The following is an 18,323-nucleotide window of genomic DNA, read 5'->3' on the forward strand; positions in this document are numbered from 1 at the left end:
TGGGTCTACGTTTACTCAGAACCTTTTTTAAGGGCCTTTTCACAAAGCAAAGAAAATGAAAGGTTATCTAAGGAATACACACTCATTTCAGAACTGTGTGCTCACCTTACTTGCTATGTGTCTCATGAAGATAGTAGAATTTCTCCTGATCACTGTAGGAGGCCAGAATGGGGATCCAAGAGAGGAAACACAATTCCATGAGAGATATCAGGGAATTCCTCCCAGTCCTGTATCATCAGGAATAAGTCAATGTTGGCAACCAAAATGCTAAGGAGCTCATGTATGACACTGTAGCATTAATGGATAGAGGACTGAATTGAAGGCAGAGGATTTTTTTCCCTCAGAAATTGGCTCTATTCTTTACCTAGGTTTATATCTAGCTCTGCCATCTATGTGATGGGGCAATTTTATCCCTTAAGAATCTCAGTGTTCTCAATTGCAAAAGAAGGTTGTGAGACTAAATGGCCTCTAAGGTCTCTTCTGGATCCAGATTAATGACTTTATAATTCAGAAATTCCTAACCTTTTTTGTATGTGACATGGACCCCTTTGGCAGTCTGGTAAAACCTATGGACTCCTCAGAGCACTGTTTTTATGCACATATATATTTTATACAATATATAATGTGAGTATAATACACAAATATATTTTATACAACCAAGTAAATAAGATTACAAAGAAAATTAATTATGTTAAAGTATAAACTATTTTATAAAAAAAAATGTCCACAGACCCCAATTTCAGAATCCCTGCCGAAACCCTTTTTGGAAGTCTGGACCAAGATACCAATGAAAAAATGCCCCAAAATGGGAATGGAACAAGACCAGCTGCCTAGGATTTGCATCTCAGATGCCATTTTTTGACTAGCTCAGGTGACTCTACCTGGGATAAGCCAAATAGGATCCCAAATCCTGATCTTGAGAGACACTTGAATAAGAGCCTAAAGGCATTCACCCTCTCTAGCAAACTCAGAATTTGGGAATAATAGCCTTTTAAAATATTGGCTCCCATCCAGGACATTTCTGAGGGACTTACGAGAAAGAACACTATCCACATTCAGAGGAAGAACCATGGGAGTAGAAACACAGAAGAAAAACAATTGATTGATCACATGAGTCAATGGGGATATGATTGGGGATGTAGACTCTATAAATGATCACCCTAGTGCAAATATCAACAATATGGAAATAGGTCTTGATCATTGACAGGGAGGGAAAGAACATGAATCATGGAACCATGGAAAACTATTCTAAAGTAATTATAATTTTTCAATTAAAAAAAAGTAAAATATTGGATCCCAGATCTTAGAATTCCTCAATCTCCCTAGTTGAGAGAGAGCTCAGAGATCATCCGGTCTAATCCCTTTACAGCATCTCCAATTGGTCATCCAGCTTCTTCTTAAGGGCTTTCTAGTCACCTAGAAGCACACTGGAAGATGGCTGGAGTTGTTAGGAAGTTCCTTCCTCCAACTGGCTGTGGCTTTTACTCTTTGCCTATCAGGGAGCAAGCTACATGAGTCTAATCTCTTTCGCATGACAAGCCTCCAGATACTTAGAGAGGGCTATGGTGCCTGACTTCCTGTGGTGGTGATGGTGGTGGGATGTGTGTGTGTGTGTGTGTGTGTGTGTGTGTGTGTGAAGGGGCTGGTTAGGGGGGAAAGGATGGGGAGAGGGGAGGAAGGAGAGAAAGGAAAGGAGACAGACAGACAGACAGACAGACAGAGACAGAGAGAGAAACATAGAGACAGAGAGAGAAAGAGAGAGGCAGAGAGACAGAGAGAGACAGACAGACAGAGGGAGAGAGAGTGTGTTTCAGAGGTCTGGGTCCAGATCCAGGGCAATAATGTGGCTTCTCAGAAAGGCCCTTTTCCCTGAGGCTCAGACTTGCCCTTCATCCTTTGGACTGCAGTGACCTGTCTGGCTGCTCCATTGCATACATCCTCAGGTGCTGACAATAACCCAGTGATGTCATTTCCATCCCTGGTTTGGGTGGAGGTGGGGGTGGGGTCTGAGCCCAAGATTTTCAGCCAACACCCTGCCAGGGTGTTTTGGATAACTGGTCTATCCAGGAGTTTATTAGGCCTCTGGAGCTGAAGATGAAACAGCAGGAATAGGCTTATTGACCACTGAATGCTTGAACTTCCTCCCCTCGGTCTGGAGTCTCAAGAAGCTTAGGGAAAAGAGCCAGGGCATCGTGGCCTTTGGGGTATGCTGAAGCTGATTTTTATTTCTTTCCTCCTGGCTTCTGAGGATTTTGTTTCTTTGAAGTTTCCCAGAACCTCAGTAGGTGATACCTAATTTGTATTTGTTTGTTTTATTTTTATTTATTATTTTACTGAACCTTCTGTCCCACCTGGAGACTACCAGAATGTATCCCAGGCTATGGTGTCTAGTGTACAGCACTTCATCCAGTGCTCAATACATAGTAGATGGATAATGCATAATACAATCAATATATTGATTGATTATTTATTACCCAGTTCCATGCTATCTTCAGGTCTGTCCAAAGATGGAGAGCCTCAGAGTGGCCAAAGGCACCACCAGGAAGCCAACTCAGCTCAGTAATAAACACCGACGAGGTGCCAACAAAAATGAATGAAATGGGCCTTTCCTTCTGCATTTGTAGATGCAGCACCCTAGTATATGCCTAAGAAATGTTTGTCTATTCCATGATTCTACTTCATCAAATTAGATTTTTGGTTTCCTGCCCACTATAGTATTCTCCACGAGTATAGCACAGAGGCTTGGCACATCGTGGGAATTTAATGAATGCTTATTAGAGGGGGCAGCTGGGTAGCTCAGTGGATTGAGAACCAGTCCTAGAGATGGGAGGTCCTAGGTTCAAATGTGGCCTCAGCCACTTCCCAGCTGTGTGACCCTGGGCAAGTTGCTTGACCCCCATTGCCTAGCCCTTACCACTCTTCTGCCTTGGAGCCAATACACAGTATTGACTCCAAGACGGGAGGTAAGGGTTTAAAAAAATGCTTATTAGAACTGTTGAATGTGAAGGAACCTAACCTCCTACCAAGTAGGTTGTGAAGATCTGGGTGCCCTCCTTAAGTATTCTGTTGATGCTAACTCATTTCTGAGAATGGATGATTTATTCTCAATGTGGCATCATTGACCTGATTCTTGGGTCATGTTTGCACAAGGGGATGCCAGGATCATTTCAGGGACCACAAACTGCCAATCTCATGACTCTCCTCCATCACTGTAACTTCCTGAATAATGCTTTCGGAGCTGGAACAAGGCACACCTGCCAGATCTAATTTAGACTTTTGTGTGTCTCCCAGAAAGGCTCCTCAGAGACAAAAGCACTCTTTATCAGGGCCCCAGGCCCCTCTGGGGATGGGACATGGTTTTTCTTGCAGTTCTGTGCCAGGGTGTTATCCAGATGGATTTACCTCCTGTCTGAAACAAGGTGTACAAGCATTTTAGAGGCCCTCATTACCTACAACCTTGTTTTTACTGCTGGCTTGTTTTGTCTAGACAGGACCAATTGCTGCAAGGAATCTGGCGGCCAGGAACTCTGGAATACGTTTAGTAGACCTGCTGTCTACAAAGCAAACCAAAGTGCCAGCAGCTACCTTAGCAAAACTTTACTTGGGGGCCATTTGCCTCTTAGTCTCCCTTGTCCAAACCCTGTTTTTTTCCCAGGAGTTCAATATGTGAATTTGGGGGTTCCAACATTCATTTGAAAGTAGAATATATTTCTTGGGTGCTTTCCTCCAAGCCAATGGTTGTCCTTAGCTCAGGAAGGGTCGTGTCAAATGATCCTATCACTTACTTCCAGAGGACTCCAAAAACTCACTCACTGAGGACCCCAAGAACATTCGTGAAAAGTAGAGATGGAGAATGTAAATTTGAGGTGCCCCCTTTAAAGGAGAAAGAGGAAGCTTTTTTCTTGCTCACTGCATAACACGGGGATGCAATGACTATTGATGTGATTTGGGACAAATCTCTCTGAGCCTCAATTGTCTCTTCTTTAAAATCTAGGGATCGAATGAAATGACCTCTAAGGTTCCTTTCAGCTTTATATCCTGTGATCTTCTGAAGGGTAGAATCCTGGATACTATAAGTTTGGCTCCTATATACATAAACTCTCTTCTTCTTCTCCCCCATACATCACCTTGCCCCCCATCCGTTCTCTCAATGGAAAATGATTCCCATTCACTTCCCCACTCTTTCTTTTCCTTCTTTCCAAGCTTAGCTTGTGTCACCTCCCTCGAGAGGTCTTTCTTCATTTCCCCAGTGATTAGTGCTTTCCCTGCCCCTTGAAATTTCTTTTATGTTCATTATATATACATAAAAAATATTTTGTATCTAGTTCTACTTAGCTGTAGATGCATATTTTCTTCATGGTATTATATAAAGTCCTTGAGGAACTATTTTAGTTTTTCATTTGAATACACAGTGCCGAGCACATAGTAGACCCTTAATAAGTGGGCATAGAATGCATCTGTCTTTGAAGAAGTTCTCTCTCAAGTGCCCCACCCAAATCCATCCCCGTGGATAGAGGTCCGTGTCCAGTTCCTTGTGGAGAATGGCTTTGGCACTGGGTCTTGGGGGCAACCGTGTTCTCCTCAAAGACAAGGATCCTATCTATGTTGATAGAGGCCTTCTGTACCAGCTCCCTCATGTTACAGATGAAGGGATCGAGGCCTCCAAAGTAAAATGACTTGCCCAGGTTGTCCAGGTAGTAAGTAGCCAAGGCAAACTGGAACTGACTCTTTCCTCCGAACCACATAGCCTGTCTTAACTCTCTGAGGCAGCGTTCACACGCCCGTCTTCCTGAGTCTGAGTCCAACACTCTTGTTTACCACGCCAACGAGTTGCCTGCAGGTTGGCAATCTTTAAGCCTGGTGGCTCCTTGTTTTGAAATGAAAACATTCTGGCCCCACTTTTTTCCCATCTCCATTTTCACTGAAGGAACCCAGGAAGAGTCGGTGGGTGCTTTTCCAGGTGCCCCTGTGGGGAGCTGTGGCAGGTAGAGGGTTCTGGCCCCTCTGGGCAGACCCAAACACAGTGATGCTGTGGTCACAGTGAATACCACGTCCGAAGATGGATCTTCTAGCTAATAGGACAGATGCCTTCAAAGTATGGGCTATCTGAATGCTATCCAGGAGATCTATGGAGACCTTTAGCAGGGTCAGGATGGATGCCAGAATCTGGGCTGATGCGAGGACAAAGAAGGATGTTAGCCTGTCCATGTGCTCTATTCCATTCATCCACCAGGTTCATTTGGCCAGTCATCAAGCATTCCGTGCTTACTGTATGCATGGTACTGTGCTCTATAAGGGGAAAAAACTGGCAAAGATGAAAACAATCCCTTCCTCCTTCCAAAAGCTTCTATTCTGTCTGTTAGACAGAGGTGGGAACATTTACAGACACTTAGGTGGAAACACCAGGAGTGGGAGGTTTTCTGATACTTTGCAGACTAGAAACTTGGGGCAAAGGATTCCAACACCCCTGGGTCTCTGTTCCCTGACCATAAGAGGAAGGAGTTGTACTAGGTGACTTCTAAGGCCCTGTTTGGCTCTGAATTCTATGGCACTGTGATTCTCTTTTTCCACCTGCATCCCTGAAGGATGCTGAGCTAGTCTGTGACGAGCTGACCATGCTATCCCCCTTGTTTTTAAAATATATTTCTTCATGAAGCATACTGCAAGAAAGCTTTATAGTACGGTATGCTGGGGGCAAGGTAGAGACAAAAAGAGTGCTCTTTGACACAGTAAGACAAATCAGGGTCCTCAGGAAACTCTCTTAAGATTTTAAGTTCCTGATTTGTTTCAGTGAAGAATTTTTAGGCTCTGGGAGTTTCCCACACTCATGAAGCCACAAATTTCAATATTATTGTTATCTTATCTGCATTTCTTGGATAAAGGAAGGAAGGAAGGAAGGAAGGAAGGAAGGAAGGAAGGAAGGAAGGAAGGAAGAAAGAAAGAAAGAAAGAAAGAAAGAAAGAAAGAAAGAAAGAAAGAAAGAAAGAAAGAAAGAAAGAAAGAAAGAAAGAAAGAAAGAAAGAAAGAAAGAAAGAAAGAAAGAAAAAGGTAGAAGAGAAAGCATTTTGTACCCATGAAGTTTCACAATTAGGAGAACAAGTCTTCCAAATAACCTTTATGTGGATGGCTAGATGGATGGGTAGAAAGGTACATGATGTATATAGACTCTGGTATGGATATGCAGAAAGGTGAGAAGTATTGAGTCTGAAAGTGGAAAAAGCTGCCTGTTTGAATCCTCGGGGGCCCCAGAACCCTCTCCCACAATGAGAGTGGGATGCTCTAAAGGCTTCTGTCATCAGCCATCGGCCACAGAGACCCTGCACCTAGGGGAATGATTGACAGCTGTGAATCCCAGGCCCCTCTGCACCCCCAGGCAGGAGGCCCTTCTGCTGAATACCACGACAGCTTGCATGGGTGAGGTGCAGAGAGTGCCTGGCTGTGTGCATACTGATGGGCTGCTGCATCTATTTTAAAAGTCAGCTTTGGATGTGTTGACAGCCTTATTTCTCTGTCACATTCCTATAGTTGGGCCGCGGCTGGAATGGAAAGACTCATGCCCAGGCAGGGTTCCTTTGCGTCATGGATGCAGCAGGCTTGGTTCAAGGCTTCTGGGTCAGTCCCCTCTTGGGTCCCACCTCCTCCTGGTTTCCTCCTCCTCCTCCTCCTCCTCCTCATCTTCTTCTTCTCCTCAGATTTGCTTCTCATCTTGGGCTCATTTTACTTTGTTTGTCTTTTTTTTCTTCCTCTTAGAAATTCCGGGTAGATATGCCAGGATCTGGCAGTGCTTTCATCCCCACCATCAACGCCATTACCACCAGCCAAGATCTCCAGTGGATGGTACAGCCCACAGTCATCACCTCCATGTCGAATCCGTACACCCGCTCCCACCCCTACAGCCCCCTGCCGGGCCTAGCCTCGGTCCCGGGACACATGACTCTCGCACGACCCGGGGTGATCAAGACCATTGGTACCACCGTGGGCCGGAGAAGGAGGGATGAGCAGGTAAAACTTGGACTTGTGAAAGTGAGCCAGGCTGGGGGTGGGGGTCCGGGAAACTTGTCAAGGCAGGCATACAGAGATGGAGAAGAGAGGGCTGGCAGAGCTCTGGATCTGCTCCACGGGCCTTGGAGACAGGAAAATGGGTTTTGAATGTAGCCTGAGACACTTATCAGTGGTGAGACAGGCAAGTCACTTAATTTCACACCTGATTTCTTAGTCTGTAAAATGGAGCAAAAATCACAGATCTGATACTCTTATTATTATATTATTTCTTCTTTACTTCTATTATTTCTGTATTATATCTTCATCTCTCAGAGAATGAGATAGGAGAAAAAGGGCATTTTATACTAATGAAATTTTAGTACCTTTGATACAATGGGAAGTCAGAGGACCTGGATTCCAATCCTGTATCTGATATTGACTGCTCTCCCTTGGGTAATCTCCCCGTGCCTCAGCTTCCTCATCTATACATTCAGTTAGATGGCCTCTGAAGTTCTAAGGTGAGGTTGGAGCAGAAGTGACCTCGGGACCTGTTCTAGCTCAAGCCATTCATTTTACAGTTGAAGTAATGGAGGAGGCCTGAAGAAGTTACTGGACTTGCCCAAGGTCCCACAGAGGGTCAGTGTCCGCCATGGGATGGGAAGCCTCATCCTCTGACTGGCCAGTGGGCATGGGTTTTGTGACCAGAAGGCAGGGAGCCACGATGGCAGGCCATCTTTCTGCTCTAAGCATCCCAGGAGGCGGGTAGTAGCCAAATGAAGGATGAGCTCATGGAGGGCTCTCTGGCTGGGGAGCCCGTATTTTTTAGAGGGGCTGGTTGGTCTCTCCAGGGGCCTCTCCAGGGGCCTGGGCTCCATCAGGGCTCAGAGTGTCTCCCTGGAGGATTCAGGAAACTGCTGTAATGGAGCATTGGTGCAGCTCTTAGAGAAGCTTCAAAGAGCATGTCAGGCAGTTTTATTAGCTGCTTTTGGCAGTGTCCTTAGGAACAGGGTCAGCATCAAATTTTTCATGTTACAAAGGAAAAGGAGGCATAGGTTGGGAGTCCAGATTTAGAACATTTTGGCTAGAAACCAGACTTGGATCTGGTACTGTGGCTGATAGCTAGCGGGGACCTGAGAGGTCCTCCAGGCTCCATCCCTGTCATTTTATGGCTAAAGAAACTTTAAGGCCAACTGAGGGGAAGTGACTTGTCCAAGGTGACAACAAATAAGCACCAGAGTAGGGATTTGAGCCTTGCCCCTCAGATTTCTTACTGCTGAATGTTCTAATAGTATTTAAAATGTAAAAGGGAAGAGTGCTGGCACTAGAGTCAGAGAACCTCTGATATCCATGGAATTTCTTGGCAAACATACTGAAATGGTTTGCCATTTCTTTCTCCAGTGGGATTAAGGCAAACAGGTTAAGTGACTTGCCCAAGGCCATGTAGCTAGTAAGTTTATCTGAGGTTGTATTTTAATTCAGGTCTTCTCAACTCCAGCGCCAGTGCTCTATCCACTGAGCCACCTAGCTGCCTCCTCATATAGCCTATACACAGATAAATAAATGCATGACCTAGAGTAGGGAGAATGTAAGGTGATATTTGAGAAGAGAAAGGGATCCTGAAAGGCAGAGATGAGAGGAGAGTTTGTTGCAGGCATGGGGGCCAGCTTGTGTAAATTCAGGAGACAAAGGTTTGGAGGAGGCTCTGCTCTCCAGGAGGGGCATCTTTCCCTCCCAGCCTGGCCACACAGCGCCCCCCCCCCACCTCTGTTTGGTTCCTGTCGCATTGTATTGGCATTGATAACTTGGACCACACCAGTGCAGGGCAGTCATCTCCACCAGGCAGACTAGAGTGCCTCCTTGGGATGCCCAGTCTACGACAGACATCCTCCTAGAGAGGGAGCAGCTCCAGGTCCTTCCTCACTCTGAGCAGTTTATGAAGATGTCCTTCCATTGAGGGGTAGGGTGGGGGCCTGGCTGTTTTCATGGATAGTTTCAGTCTTCAGTGGCATTAGAGAGCTCATTTCTCCCAGAAGCTTACCTGGGCGACCACGTATGCATCCTAGCAGGGTTACAGAGGCACTATTCTCAGTCCTTAGAAACCATCCAAAAAGCGCATTTTAGGAGGGACATTCCCAAGATGGTCAAAGACTTCAAGATCAGGCTCTATGAGGATTGTTTGAAAAAAACTGGAACTAGGGGAGAAGAGAAGATTTGATGGGAGGGTTGGGTGGTTGGGGTACATGGTAGCTGTCTTCTGTTATTTGGAGTGAGGAAAGACATCAAACTTACTCTCCTTGGCCCCTGGGGGTGGGGGGGTAGTGGGAGAAAGAACTAGGAGCAAAGAGTGGAAGTGCCAGTAAGGGAGATATTAGTCTAGAGGAAGTCAATGAGAGTTAGCAGTTAGAACTATCCTAAAGGGAGTGTCTGTAAGTCTTCACTGCGGGGGTCTGTATGACAGGAGTTCCCCGCCTTCTCCCTGTCCTACTTTGCTTCTGGATGGAGTGCCCTCAGACAGAGCCCAAAGGGGAAAGAGAAGGGGAAGGTGGAAATTGTTCTGTGGGGATGACGTCAGGGGAGCCCTCAACTAATCTGGGACACCGTCTAAACTCTGCAAGTCAGATGGGGCAGCCCATATTAATTAGGCTTCATTCACTAAGTGCCCTGATGTTTCCAGTGAGGTCTCTTGTAATTGAGCCACCCTTCAGGAGCAGCCATCATCATCATGTCTCCTATTAATGTGCTTTTCTCTACGGACCTCAAAAGATTTTACAGATGTTGGTGAGCCAGACTCTCCCAGGACATAAATGACCCCAGGGGTGAGTCAGACACCCTGGGAGAGGCATGGACTCTTTAGGGCTGCAGAGGACCACGGCGGGAAGATGCTGAATCTTCCTTCCTCTCGATGAGTTATGCCTAACTCACACTAATGCCCTAATGCCATGTGGCTGAAGGCTTTTATTTGTGAGAGGAAGGGAAGGAATAAGAGACATTTTCTGATGATCCATAATGGATTAGAAACTAAGAACCATCCCTCATCAGGAAGAGTAGAAATATCACTGGACTGGCAGTCAGGAGATCTGAGTTCTGGTGCCAGCTCTGGCACTAACTTGGGTCTGTGATACTGGACTTAACTTGAGTCTTAGTTTCCTAGTCTGGACATGGGGGTGGGGATTGTCTTCTTTTGTCCAGAAAGCATCTGGTAGGGGGTCAGGGACTTACTGGGTGCCAGATACTGGAAATAGAAGTAAAAAAACAAATATTCCTTGCCCTCAAAAGGAGCTTACATTCTCTTGGGGGAAAACAACATGGTTGTATTAGGTGATATCTAGGGTCCTTTACACTTTTTGTGATTCTATTCTAGGACCAAAGATCTGGGGATAGGAAGAGATCACAAAGGCCATCTAGTCCAATCCTCCTTATTTTACAGATGAGGAAACCAAGACTTAAAGAGGTCAAATGGTTTGACCAAGTTCACCCAGTTAGTATGCATTTGAACCGAGATTCTTTGGCTCCAGAGTCCTCTATTTTACCATCCAATGCAGCTTGATGGTACCAGGAGTCAGGAAGACTCATCTTTCTGAGTTCAAATCCAGTCTCAGACACATACTAGCTGTATGACCCTGGACAAGTCACTTCCTCCTGTTTACCTCAATTTCTTCACTGGTAAAACCAATTGGAGAAGAAAATGGCAAACCACTCCATTACCTTTGCCAAGAAAACCCCAAATGGGGTCATGGAGAGTCAGACATGACTAAATAACAATGCTATCCTATCCTATCTTATTCAGTTTTCCATTCCATTCCATCTCCTAAGGCTTGCTCCAAAGTAAATGGTTCTTTTTTTTTTAAATCCCCCAAACTCCTATCTTCTGTCTTAGACTAGATACTAAGAATCCGTTCTAAGGTAGAGGAGTATTAAGGGCTGGGCAATGGGAATTAAGATGGCAGATGGTAGAGACCCACTCAGGAGCCATAACAGGGATAGGGGAACTCTCCACACCATCCCTCTACCCTGCGTTGGCCTGAGAGGGCTCCACGTCGACCCACGGTCGGTCAAAGCACGTGGTTCTTTCACCAGACTCAGTTTTCTTTTGATGATCCCAGAAAGCATGAAAGAGAATGCTCAGTAGAGGAGATGCGTTCCCATCCTGGATACCAGGAAGCCTCTCTTTTCCCCAAAGCATAGCAACACGAGGAAGAAATGGAAACGTTAGATTCATTAACAAAATCCCTGGGCCCTCTGGAAGGAAGGTGGAATCTGAAGTCGGAGGACCCGGAAATTCCACTTCCATTTCCTCCTCTGTAAAAGGAAGAGACGGGACTGTAAGGCTGTAGCCCTGGAAGTCGTGTCCTCCTCCCAGGTGGCGTGGTGGGTGGGGAGGGCTCTACTGCTGACACATACACGCTCCCGCAGTGTTGATCTCATGTTCCCTGGATACTTCCTATGTTGACAGCTCCCACAACTTGCCACACACCTCCCGAGGTGGAGGTTTTGGAAGGAGAAGTTGGGGGCGGGCAGACTTTTTCCAGGATCCAGGCTGGTGGGCAAGGGAAGGACTTGGCCCCCGGTACGGATCCTCTGTACTTCTTGTACTTGAACCTTTCAAGGGTGTATTATCTGGGTGCCCCCTTCACCCACCCAGAGGGCAACTTCTCTCCCACTTAGGAAGATGGTCTTTGAGAGTTTCCTTGGTAAAAACAAAAACAAAAAAAGCTGCAACCTTTACCCGGGCTTCTGATGAGCCTTCTAAGCTTCACTAGGATGGTGCTCAGACAGCACATGTAAAACATGGCGCCTGGTAATAACCGTGGTAATAAAAATAATAGTAATAATTTATTCTGGACCCGACCTATGATTTCACTGGTATAGGGAACTCCCTAGAATTCCTGTGTGCCGCAGTGTCCTGGCAGCAGTCTCAGAAGGGCATTGAGAGTTTAAAGGACTTGCTTAGGGTCACCTCGCCAGGACGCGTCGGAGATAGGATTTGAACCCATGTCTTTCTGCCACCGAGGCTTGGCTCTCTATCCAGCATGCCACGCTCTGCCTCCCTAATGGTAATCATAATCATACATGTATATATGATGCGTCTGCCTTGTGTGTGCCTATCTACCTATCCACACACACAGCTTTATAGTTTATAAAGGGCTCTCGTATCCCTGCTCCCATTTGTTCTCATACTCAGAAAGGTAGACAAGGATCTAAAGGGATGAGCAGCCCCGAGTCCCTGCTAGGAAGCTGATCTGCCGAGGGCACTTTGCCATCTTCTCTACAACCCCTCACCTGGGTGGATGCTGAAGAATCGGGAACAGCAGCATCTTGCGGCTACTAAACTTGTTTCGGTCTGACGCCCCCAAAGTTGCCAACGTCAGGGACGTCCAGCCCTGATTATCTCAAGCCTTGGTGCTGCCACTCGGAGCCTCTTCCAGCCCAGACTCAAGTGCCAGAGGAGGCACTCCCTCTTATTGTTACCCGGTCCCAGATCTGCTCAGGATGGCCCTCCGAGATAGAAGATACCCATCTCATCCCATCTAGAAAGGGCTTTGTCTAATCAATTAAGGTGCCTGCTGTGTGCTAGGCCCTGTGCTAGGGACTCTGGAAAAGAAGCAGTCTCTCCCCTCAGTCTATTGAGGACAGACAACATGTTGAATAAATGCCAAATACCTAGCAAGTAGTTTAGAGACAGAGGGCACCAGTAGTCGGATTCATCTGGAAAGACTTCGTGCCATCCTGAATCTTCAAGAAAATGAGGCAAAGATGAGGAGGGAGGGAGTATGGTGACAGCCGTGAGTGATGGTAAACACAGGGAGAGGGGATGGAGAGTATTGTGTGAGGAAATGCAAAAGGGCCAGCTTGTTGTATGGAGGGGAGTCCTTAGAGAGTCAGATTTTGAAGAAGGTTGTTTCATTATTCATTCATTCATTCATTCATTCATTCATTCATTCATTCATTCATTCATTTTTTTGGCTGTTTATTTATTTATTTATTTATTGGGCCCTTACCTTCAATACTGGGTATTAGTTCTAAGGCTGAAGAGTGGTAAGGGCTAGGCAATGATTGTTAAGTGACTTGCCTAGGGTCACTCAGCTAGGAAGGGTCTGAGGTCAGATTTGAACCCAGGACCTCCTTTCTTAGAGACAGGCTGGTTCTCAATCCATTGAACCACCCAGCAGCCCCCTTGAAGAAGTTTAAAGGTCATGGAGAAGAATTTACTTTTAATCCAAGAGTCCCTGGAGTTTACTAAGTATAGGGGTAGTACCTGGTTAGATCAACCCTTGAGGACAATTCCACTGGCAGCTGGGCAGAGAGAGGATGGATTGGATAGAGGCAGAGAGGCATTTTAAGGGAGGGAGGCCAATTGGAATAATCCAGGTGAGAAGGGATGAAGAGGCGGCTACATCAGTTGAGAGAGGGGACAAGAACAACAAACGTACAAATAGAATCAATAAGATTTGGAGATTGATTGGCTATTGTGGTGGAGAATGAGGAGGCTAAGGAAACACTGAGGATGGGAACCTGGAACACTGGAAAGATGGTGGTGGAGGGAATCTCCAAATTAGCGGTACCATTTATGGAAAAAATAGGCAGCTGGGAGTTAGAAGACCTGCATTTGAAGCTTTGCTCTGCCATTTACTAACTGTGTCATCTTGACAAGTCACTTACCTTTACTTCGCCTCGATATCTTTGTCTATAAAAATAGGGATAATAAGATCTTGTCCTGCCTGCCTGGCAGGGCTGGCAGGACGTCAGATGAGACGATGGACATGAACACCCTTTGTGGTAAGCCTTCAAGTGCTCTCTGCAGGGGAGGCAGCGGGACACAATGGAAAGAGCCTTAATTTGGGGGTCAGAGGACTTGGATTCCTATCCTGTCACCTACTAGCTGAGTGACTGTTGGGCAGGTCCTTCCTCTCCTCATCTGTACAACTTTCTCTCTAGTTATAAACTTGTAAGCCCATGAAAGGCATTGTTACTGGGACGATTCTTATTATGATCATCGTCCTTGTTAGACACCGTTGGCAATTTATTTGGGGAGGCTCTAGGGAATGGGTATTTTTGCTTCTCTGGCAGAAAACAACCATGTTTGTGGAGAGCAAGGGTGGGCGTAGAGCTGCCATGGCAAACCCTTCCCGCAGAGCCCCTGGGAGTAATTGGAGAGACAGAGTCAAGGAGCCTGGACTTAAGCCTCAGCCCCAAGGAGGCTGGGGTAGACAAGGGGCCCCAGGAGCTTCTGGGTGATGTCAGCGCTGCCCACACCACATACTTCACTCTCTCTTCCCCTTCTCCATACCCCTGGAGAGCCTTCATGGCCAGCCAATGGCCTCCCATATTTTGGGGGGATATTTCTGACGCGTGGAGATGGGAGGCACAGTCTGGTACCCCAGTGCTGAGTCTGCACTCGCTTGAGTGAGGATGATACGCTCCTCTACAGAGAACAGAGGCAGGATCGCTTTTGTCCTTGTCTATTCTGTGCCTCGATGGGCCCACAGGAGATGCTCACTGGGGTCGTCAGATGTAGAGTCAGGGGCTGAGTCCTCTGATGCCCTTCTCAGTCTTGTCGCAAAGGATCATGGAATGAAGAATCCAGACAGTTGTGCAGACTGTAACTGCGTTTCGCTTTTGTTTTTTTCATTCTCCTGGGCTGTCTGGAGCCAGATGCTCAGTTCAACACGGTCATCATTCAAGTAACAAGCATTTATGAAGCATCCAATATGTTCAAAGGCCTTTGTGAGGTGGGTTCTGGAAATACAAAGACAGAATGAATTTTCTGCCCTCCAGGGGCTTGCATTCTTAACAACCACCACACCAAAGGAGCTATTGGATGCTTTGGGGTTTCCGTCATAGTTATTTCTGTAAACGTTCCCCCCTTTGTCCTTTGTCCTAATGGTGGCGTACCTGTATACGGGCATCTCTTTCTGGGAGGTGGAGAAATGCCTCAGGGAGCTGACTTTGTAGCGATGTCCCTCACAGTGGTCGCCACACTACGTCCTTGGGCCAGCAGCAGTCTCTCGCATCCTGTGCCCAGTGGGGATGATTCAGGTTTTCCCTGTAGAGGTCACTCCGTTGTGGCCACCTTCCTTGAAAGCAGCGTCCGCCCCTGCCAGCACTTTAACAACAGCGTGCTCTTCTACTCAGTATTTGTTGATCAAGTGGGAAAATGTGAGCACTTTGTCAACGTTAGAGTATATAAACGTCAGCTATTATTAATAAAATTGTTATTATTATTACTATATTTACGAAAAAAGCTGTTCTTCAGTCATTTTCAGTTAGGCCAGACTATTCTTGACCTTGTTAGGTTTTTTTTAAACCTTTACTTTCCATCTTGGAATCCATACTGTGTGTTAGTTCCAAGGCAGAAGCGTGGTAAGGGGTAGAAAATGAGGATTAAGTGATTTATTTCTCCAGGATCACCTAGCCAGGGAATATCTAAGGTCAAATTTGAACCCAGGACCTCCCCTCTCTGGACCTCATTCTCAGTCTGCCGATCCACCTAGCTGCCCTCCCCCTCCCCTGCCCTTTAGGTTTTCTTGGCAGAAATACTAGAATAGTGTTCCATTCCCTTCTCCATCTCCTTTTACAGATGAAGAAATGGAGACAAACAGGGTTGAGTGACTTGCCCAGAGTCACACAGTTAGGAAGGGTCTGAGGTCATATTTGCACCTGGGAAGAGGAGTCTTGTTGATTCCAGGCTGCTTGATTCATCGCACTCTCTCGAAGCCCAGTGAAAAAGCAAAGGACTGTTCGAAGCTGCCATTGACTTTGGTTACCCTCCCCTGAATTTCCGCCTTGGGATCATAAGATCAGAGAGCTAGAAGTGCAACCCCCTGCATTTCCCCAAACCCACAGGGAAGAAGCACTGTGCCTTAGATTGGAAGGTAGTCCCAGCCCTCTGACTCTAAACCCCGGGCCGGTGCCCCCCTCGAGGCGTGCCCCATCTTGGAGGGGCAGTTCTGTACTGCAGGCTCGGCTACTTAGGTCTGTGGCTACCCTGACCATTTGGACGGCAGACTGGCCTGTATCCTCAGAGTGTCTGTGAGCAGATTCTCCAACACTCAGGCGGTATTGGGGGCGGGAGAAGAGACTCTAAGCTTGTTGAGAGCTTATGTTATGGCCTTGCCTTCTTTTCTACCCAGGATCTCCCCCAAGACACAGGGCCAGGAACACAGTTGTTGTTCAGTTGTTTTCGGTTGTATCTGACTCTTTCAGATCCCATTTGAGGTTTTCTTGGCCACAATACGAGAGCGGTTTTCCATTTCCTTCTCAGGCTCGTTTTACAGACGATGAGTGATTTACCCAGGGTTAAACAGCTAGTCCGTGTTTGAGGCTGGATTTGAACTCTGGTCTTCCTGATTCTGGGGCCCCTGTAGCACCTCCTGCTCCAGGAATGAAGCGGGTGTGTAATAATGGACCATAGATTGAGGAAAGGACCTCAGAGACCATGAAGGTCCACTCACCCATTTACAGTGGAGGAAACTGAGGCCTCCTCAGTTGTAGATTTCCCAAGGTCGGGGGTATTCAGGGGCAAAGGTAAGAAGTAGAATGCCTTCGACCAATTCCAAATGCAGGGCTCTTTCCCCACTGTTCCACGTGGCCTCGTTTTCAGTCGCATCCTGCCTGCCCAGGCCTTTCTCTCAAAGAGGGTGGCAGAGCCTCGGAGGCAGCATCCAGTGTCCCCAGGCCCTTTCTGACTCCTTGTCTTGTTCTGGCTCCTCCGGGGGTTCCAGGGCTGGGCTCCTCGCCTGCCAAGTGCGGATCATGAGTCTGGCAGGGATGACAAGGTGCTGAGAGGGAGAACTCCTCAGAGCTTGGAAGAAGCTGCTGATGCAGGTGGGGTCAGGCCAGGCAATGAGTGGAAACGTCTCCAGCGTGGATTCCCAGATCTTATGCTTTGTTCTAGGAAAAGCGTCAGGGGCCGACATGACAAACTTTTGTTCCTCTTGCCTCAGAGAGCTCCCTCTTCTGTGTGTCTTTGCTTAGCACTCACTCCTAACTCTGAAAGAGCCTTGGATGGTGCTCTCAAGTGGGCCGTCTCTCCCTCCCGAACCCCAGGCCGGCTCCCTTTCTGCGCCACTTTCTCCCATCTCCTTCCCCAACTTGTATCTTACTTACCTGCTTTAAAATGTTGCCTTCTGAAAAACCGTGTAGCCATTGGCCCCTTCTCACCTCTTATCGCTCCTTTGTTTTCTCCTCTCCTCTCTGGCCACACGTCTAGCTGTCTCCCGAAGAAGAAGAGAAGCGAAGGATTCGGAGAGAGCGGAACAAGCTGGCTGCCGCCAAGTGCCGGAACCGACGCCGGGAGCTGACCGAGAAGCTGCAAGCGGTAAGAACTGTCTTGTGGGGAAGGGCACTCGGCTTGCTGCTCTGACCCTCGTCCTTTCTAGGCCTCTACAGCCCCGTCAATCCTTTTCGGAGTGCTAGAAGCAGGTGACAGCATGGACCTCCCCTCATAGCAAAGTCTCCAGCCTCAGGAGCCAGTGCCATTCTGATTCTGCTCATCACCAGCCCACACTCCAGAGTTGAGGCCCCTTCACTTTTCTGTCTTAAAGATCAATACTAAGTATTGATTGAGTGGTAAGGGCCAGGCAATTGGACTTTAGTGATTTGTCCAGGGCCGTATAGGAGGAAGTATTTCACTGGGATTTAGAATTTAAAATCCTTGGTGACCAACTAAATATATATATATATATTCAATCCAACCATAAAATTTACCCCTTACAAGGTCAGATTTGAACCCAAGACCTGGCACTTTTATCTCCTGAGCCACCTAGCTGTGCTCCCCTTCACTTCTTTTTTTAAAACTCTTACCTTCCATCTTAGAATCAACACTGTATAATGGTTCTAAGGCAGAAGAGTGGTAAGGGCTAGGCAAATGGGAGCTAAGTGACTTGCCCAGGGTCACACAGCTAAGACGTATCAGAGGCCAGATTTGAACCCAGGACCTCCCATTTCTGGGCCTGGCTCTCAATCCACTGAGCTACCCAGCTGCCCACCTTCACTTCTAAATACCCCAAATGTTAGGTGCTACTTCGATCAGAAATTGTCTCCCAGTCGAAGAGCTCTCTTCAGTAAAATGATGTTTTCCTTGAACTCCATAGTCTGGGTTCCATTTTTGACACAGATGAGTCATACTCTATGACTGTGCACCTTAATTTCTTTATGTCCTTTATTGGCATGAACATCCTAACCTCACTCCACACCATGCCAAATAAGCCTTTCTCTGTGGTCTGGGCACTTCCATTCTGACCTAATGAGTCACTCTCCCTAGCTTCTTAATCACCCAAGCTCTTGGGTGTCCATGACCTTTCCCTCCCTGACCCTCGATCTGACCACTGTCCACATCATCC

At 47.0% G+C, this 18,323-nt stretch overlaps 1 protein-coding gene across 1 annotated transcript in view; it reads left to right on the top strand.

Moving 5' to 3' along the window:
• Positions 1 to 18,323, top strand: part of FOSL2 (FOS like 2, AP-1 transcription factor subunit) — a 36,083-nt gene that overhangs the window by 8,443 nt on the left and 9,317 nt on the right. Inside the window, exons 2-3 of the mRNA XM_056813214.1 lie at positions 6,751 to 7,002; positions 17,192 to 17,299. Coding sequence (XP_056669192.1) covers positions 6,751 to 7,002; positions 17,192 to 17,299 — 360 coding nt within the window. The remainder of the gene's footprint in view (positions 1 to 6,750; positions 7,003 to 17,191; positions 17,300 to 18,323) is intronic.

This window comes from Monodelphis domestica, chromosome 1, assembly GCF_027887165.1.
Source record: "Monodelphis domestica isolate mMonDom1 chromosome 1, mMonDom1.pri, whole genome shotgun sequence".
Taxonomy (NCBI): Eukaryota; Metazoa; Chordata; class Mammalia; order Didelphimorphia; family Didelphidae; genus Monodelphis; species Monodelphis domestica.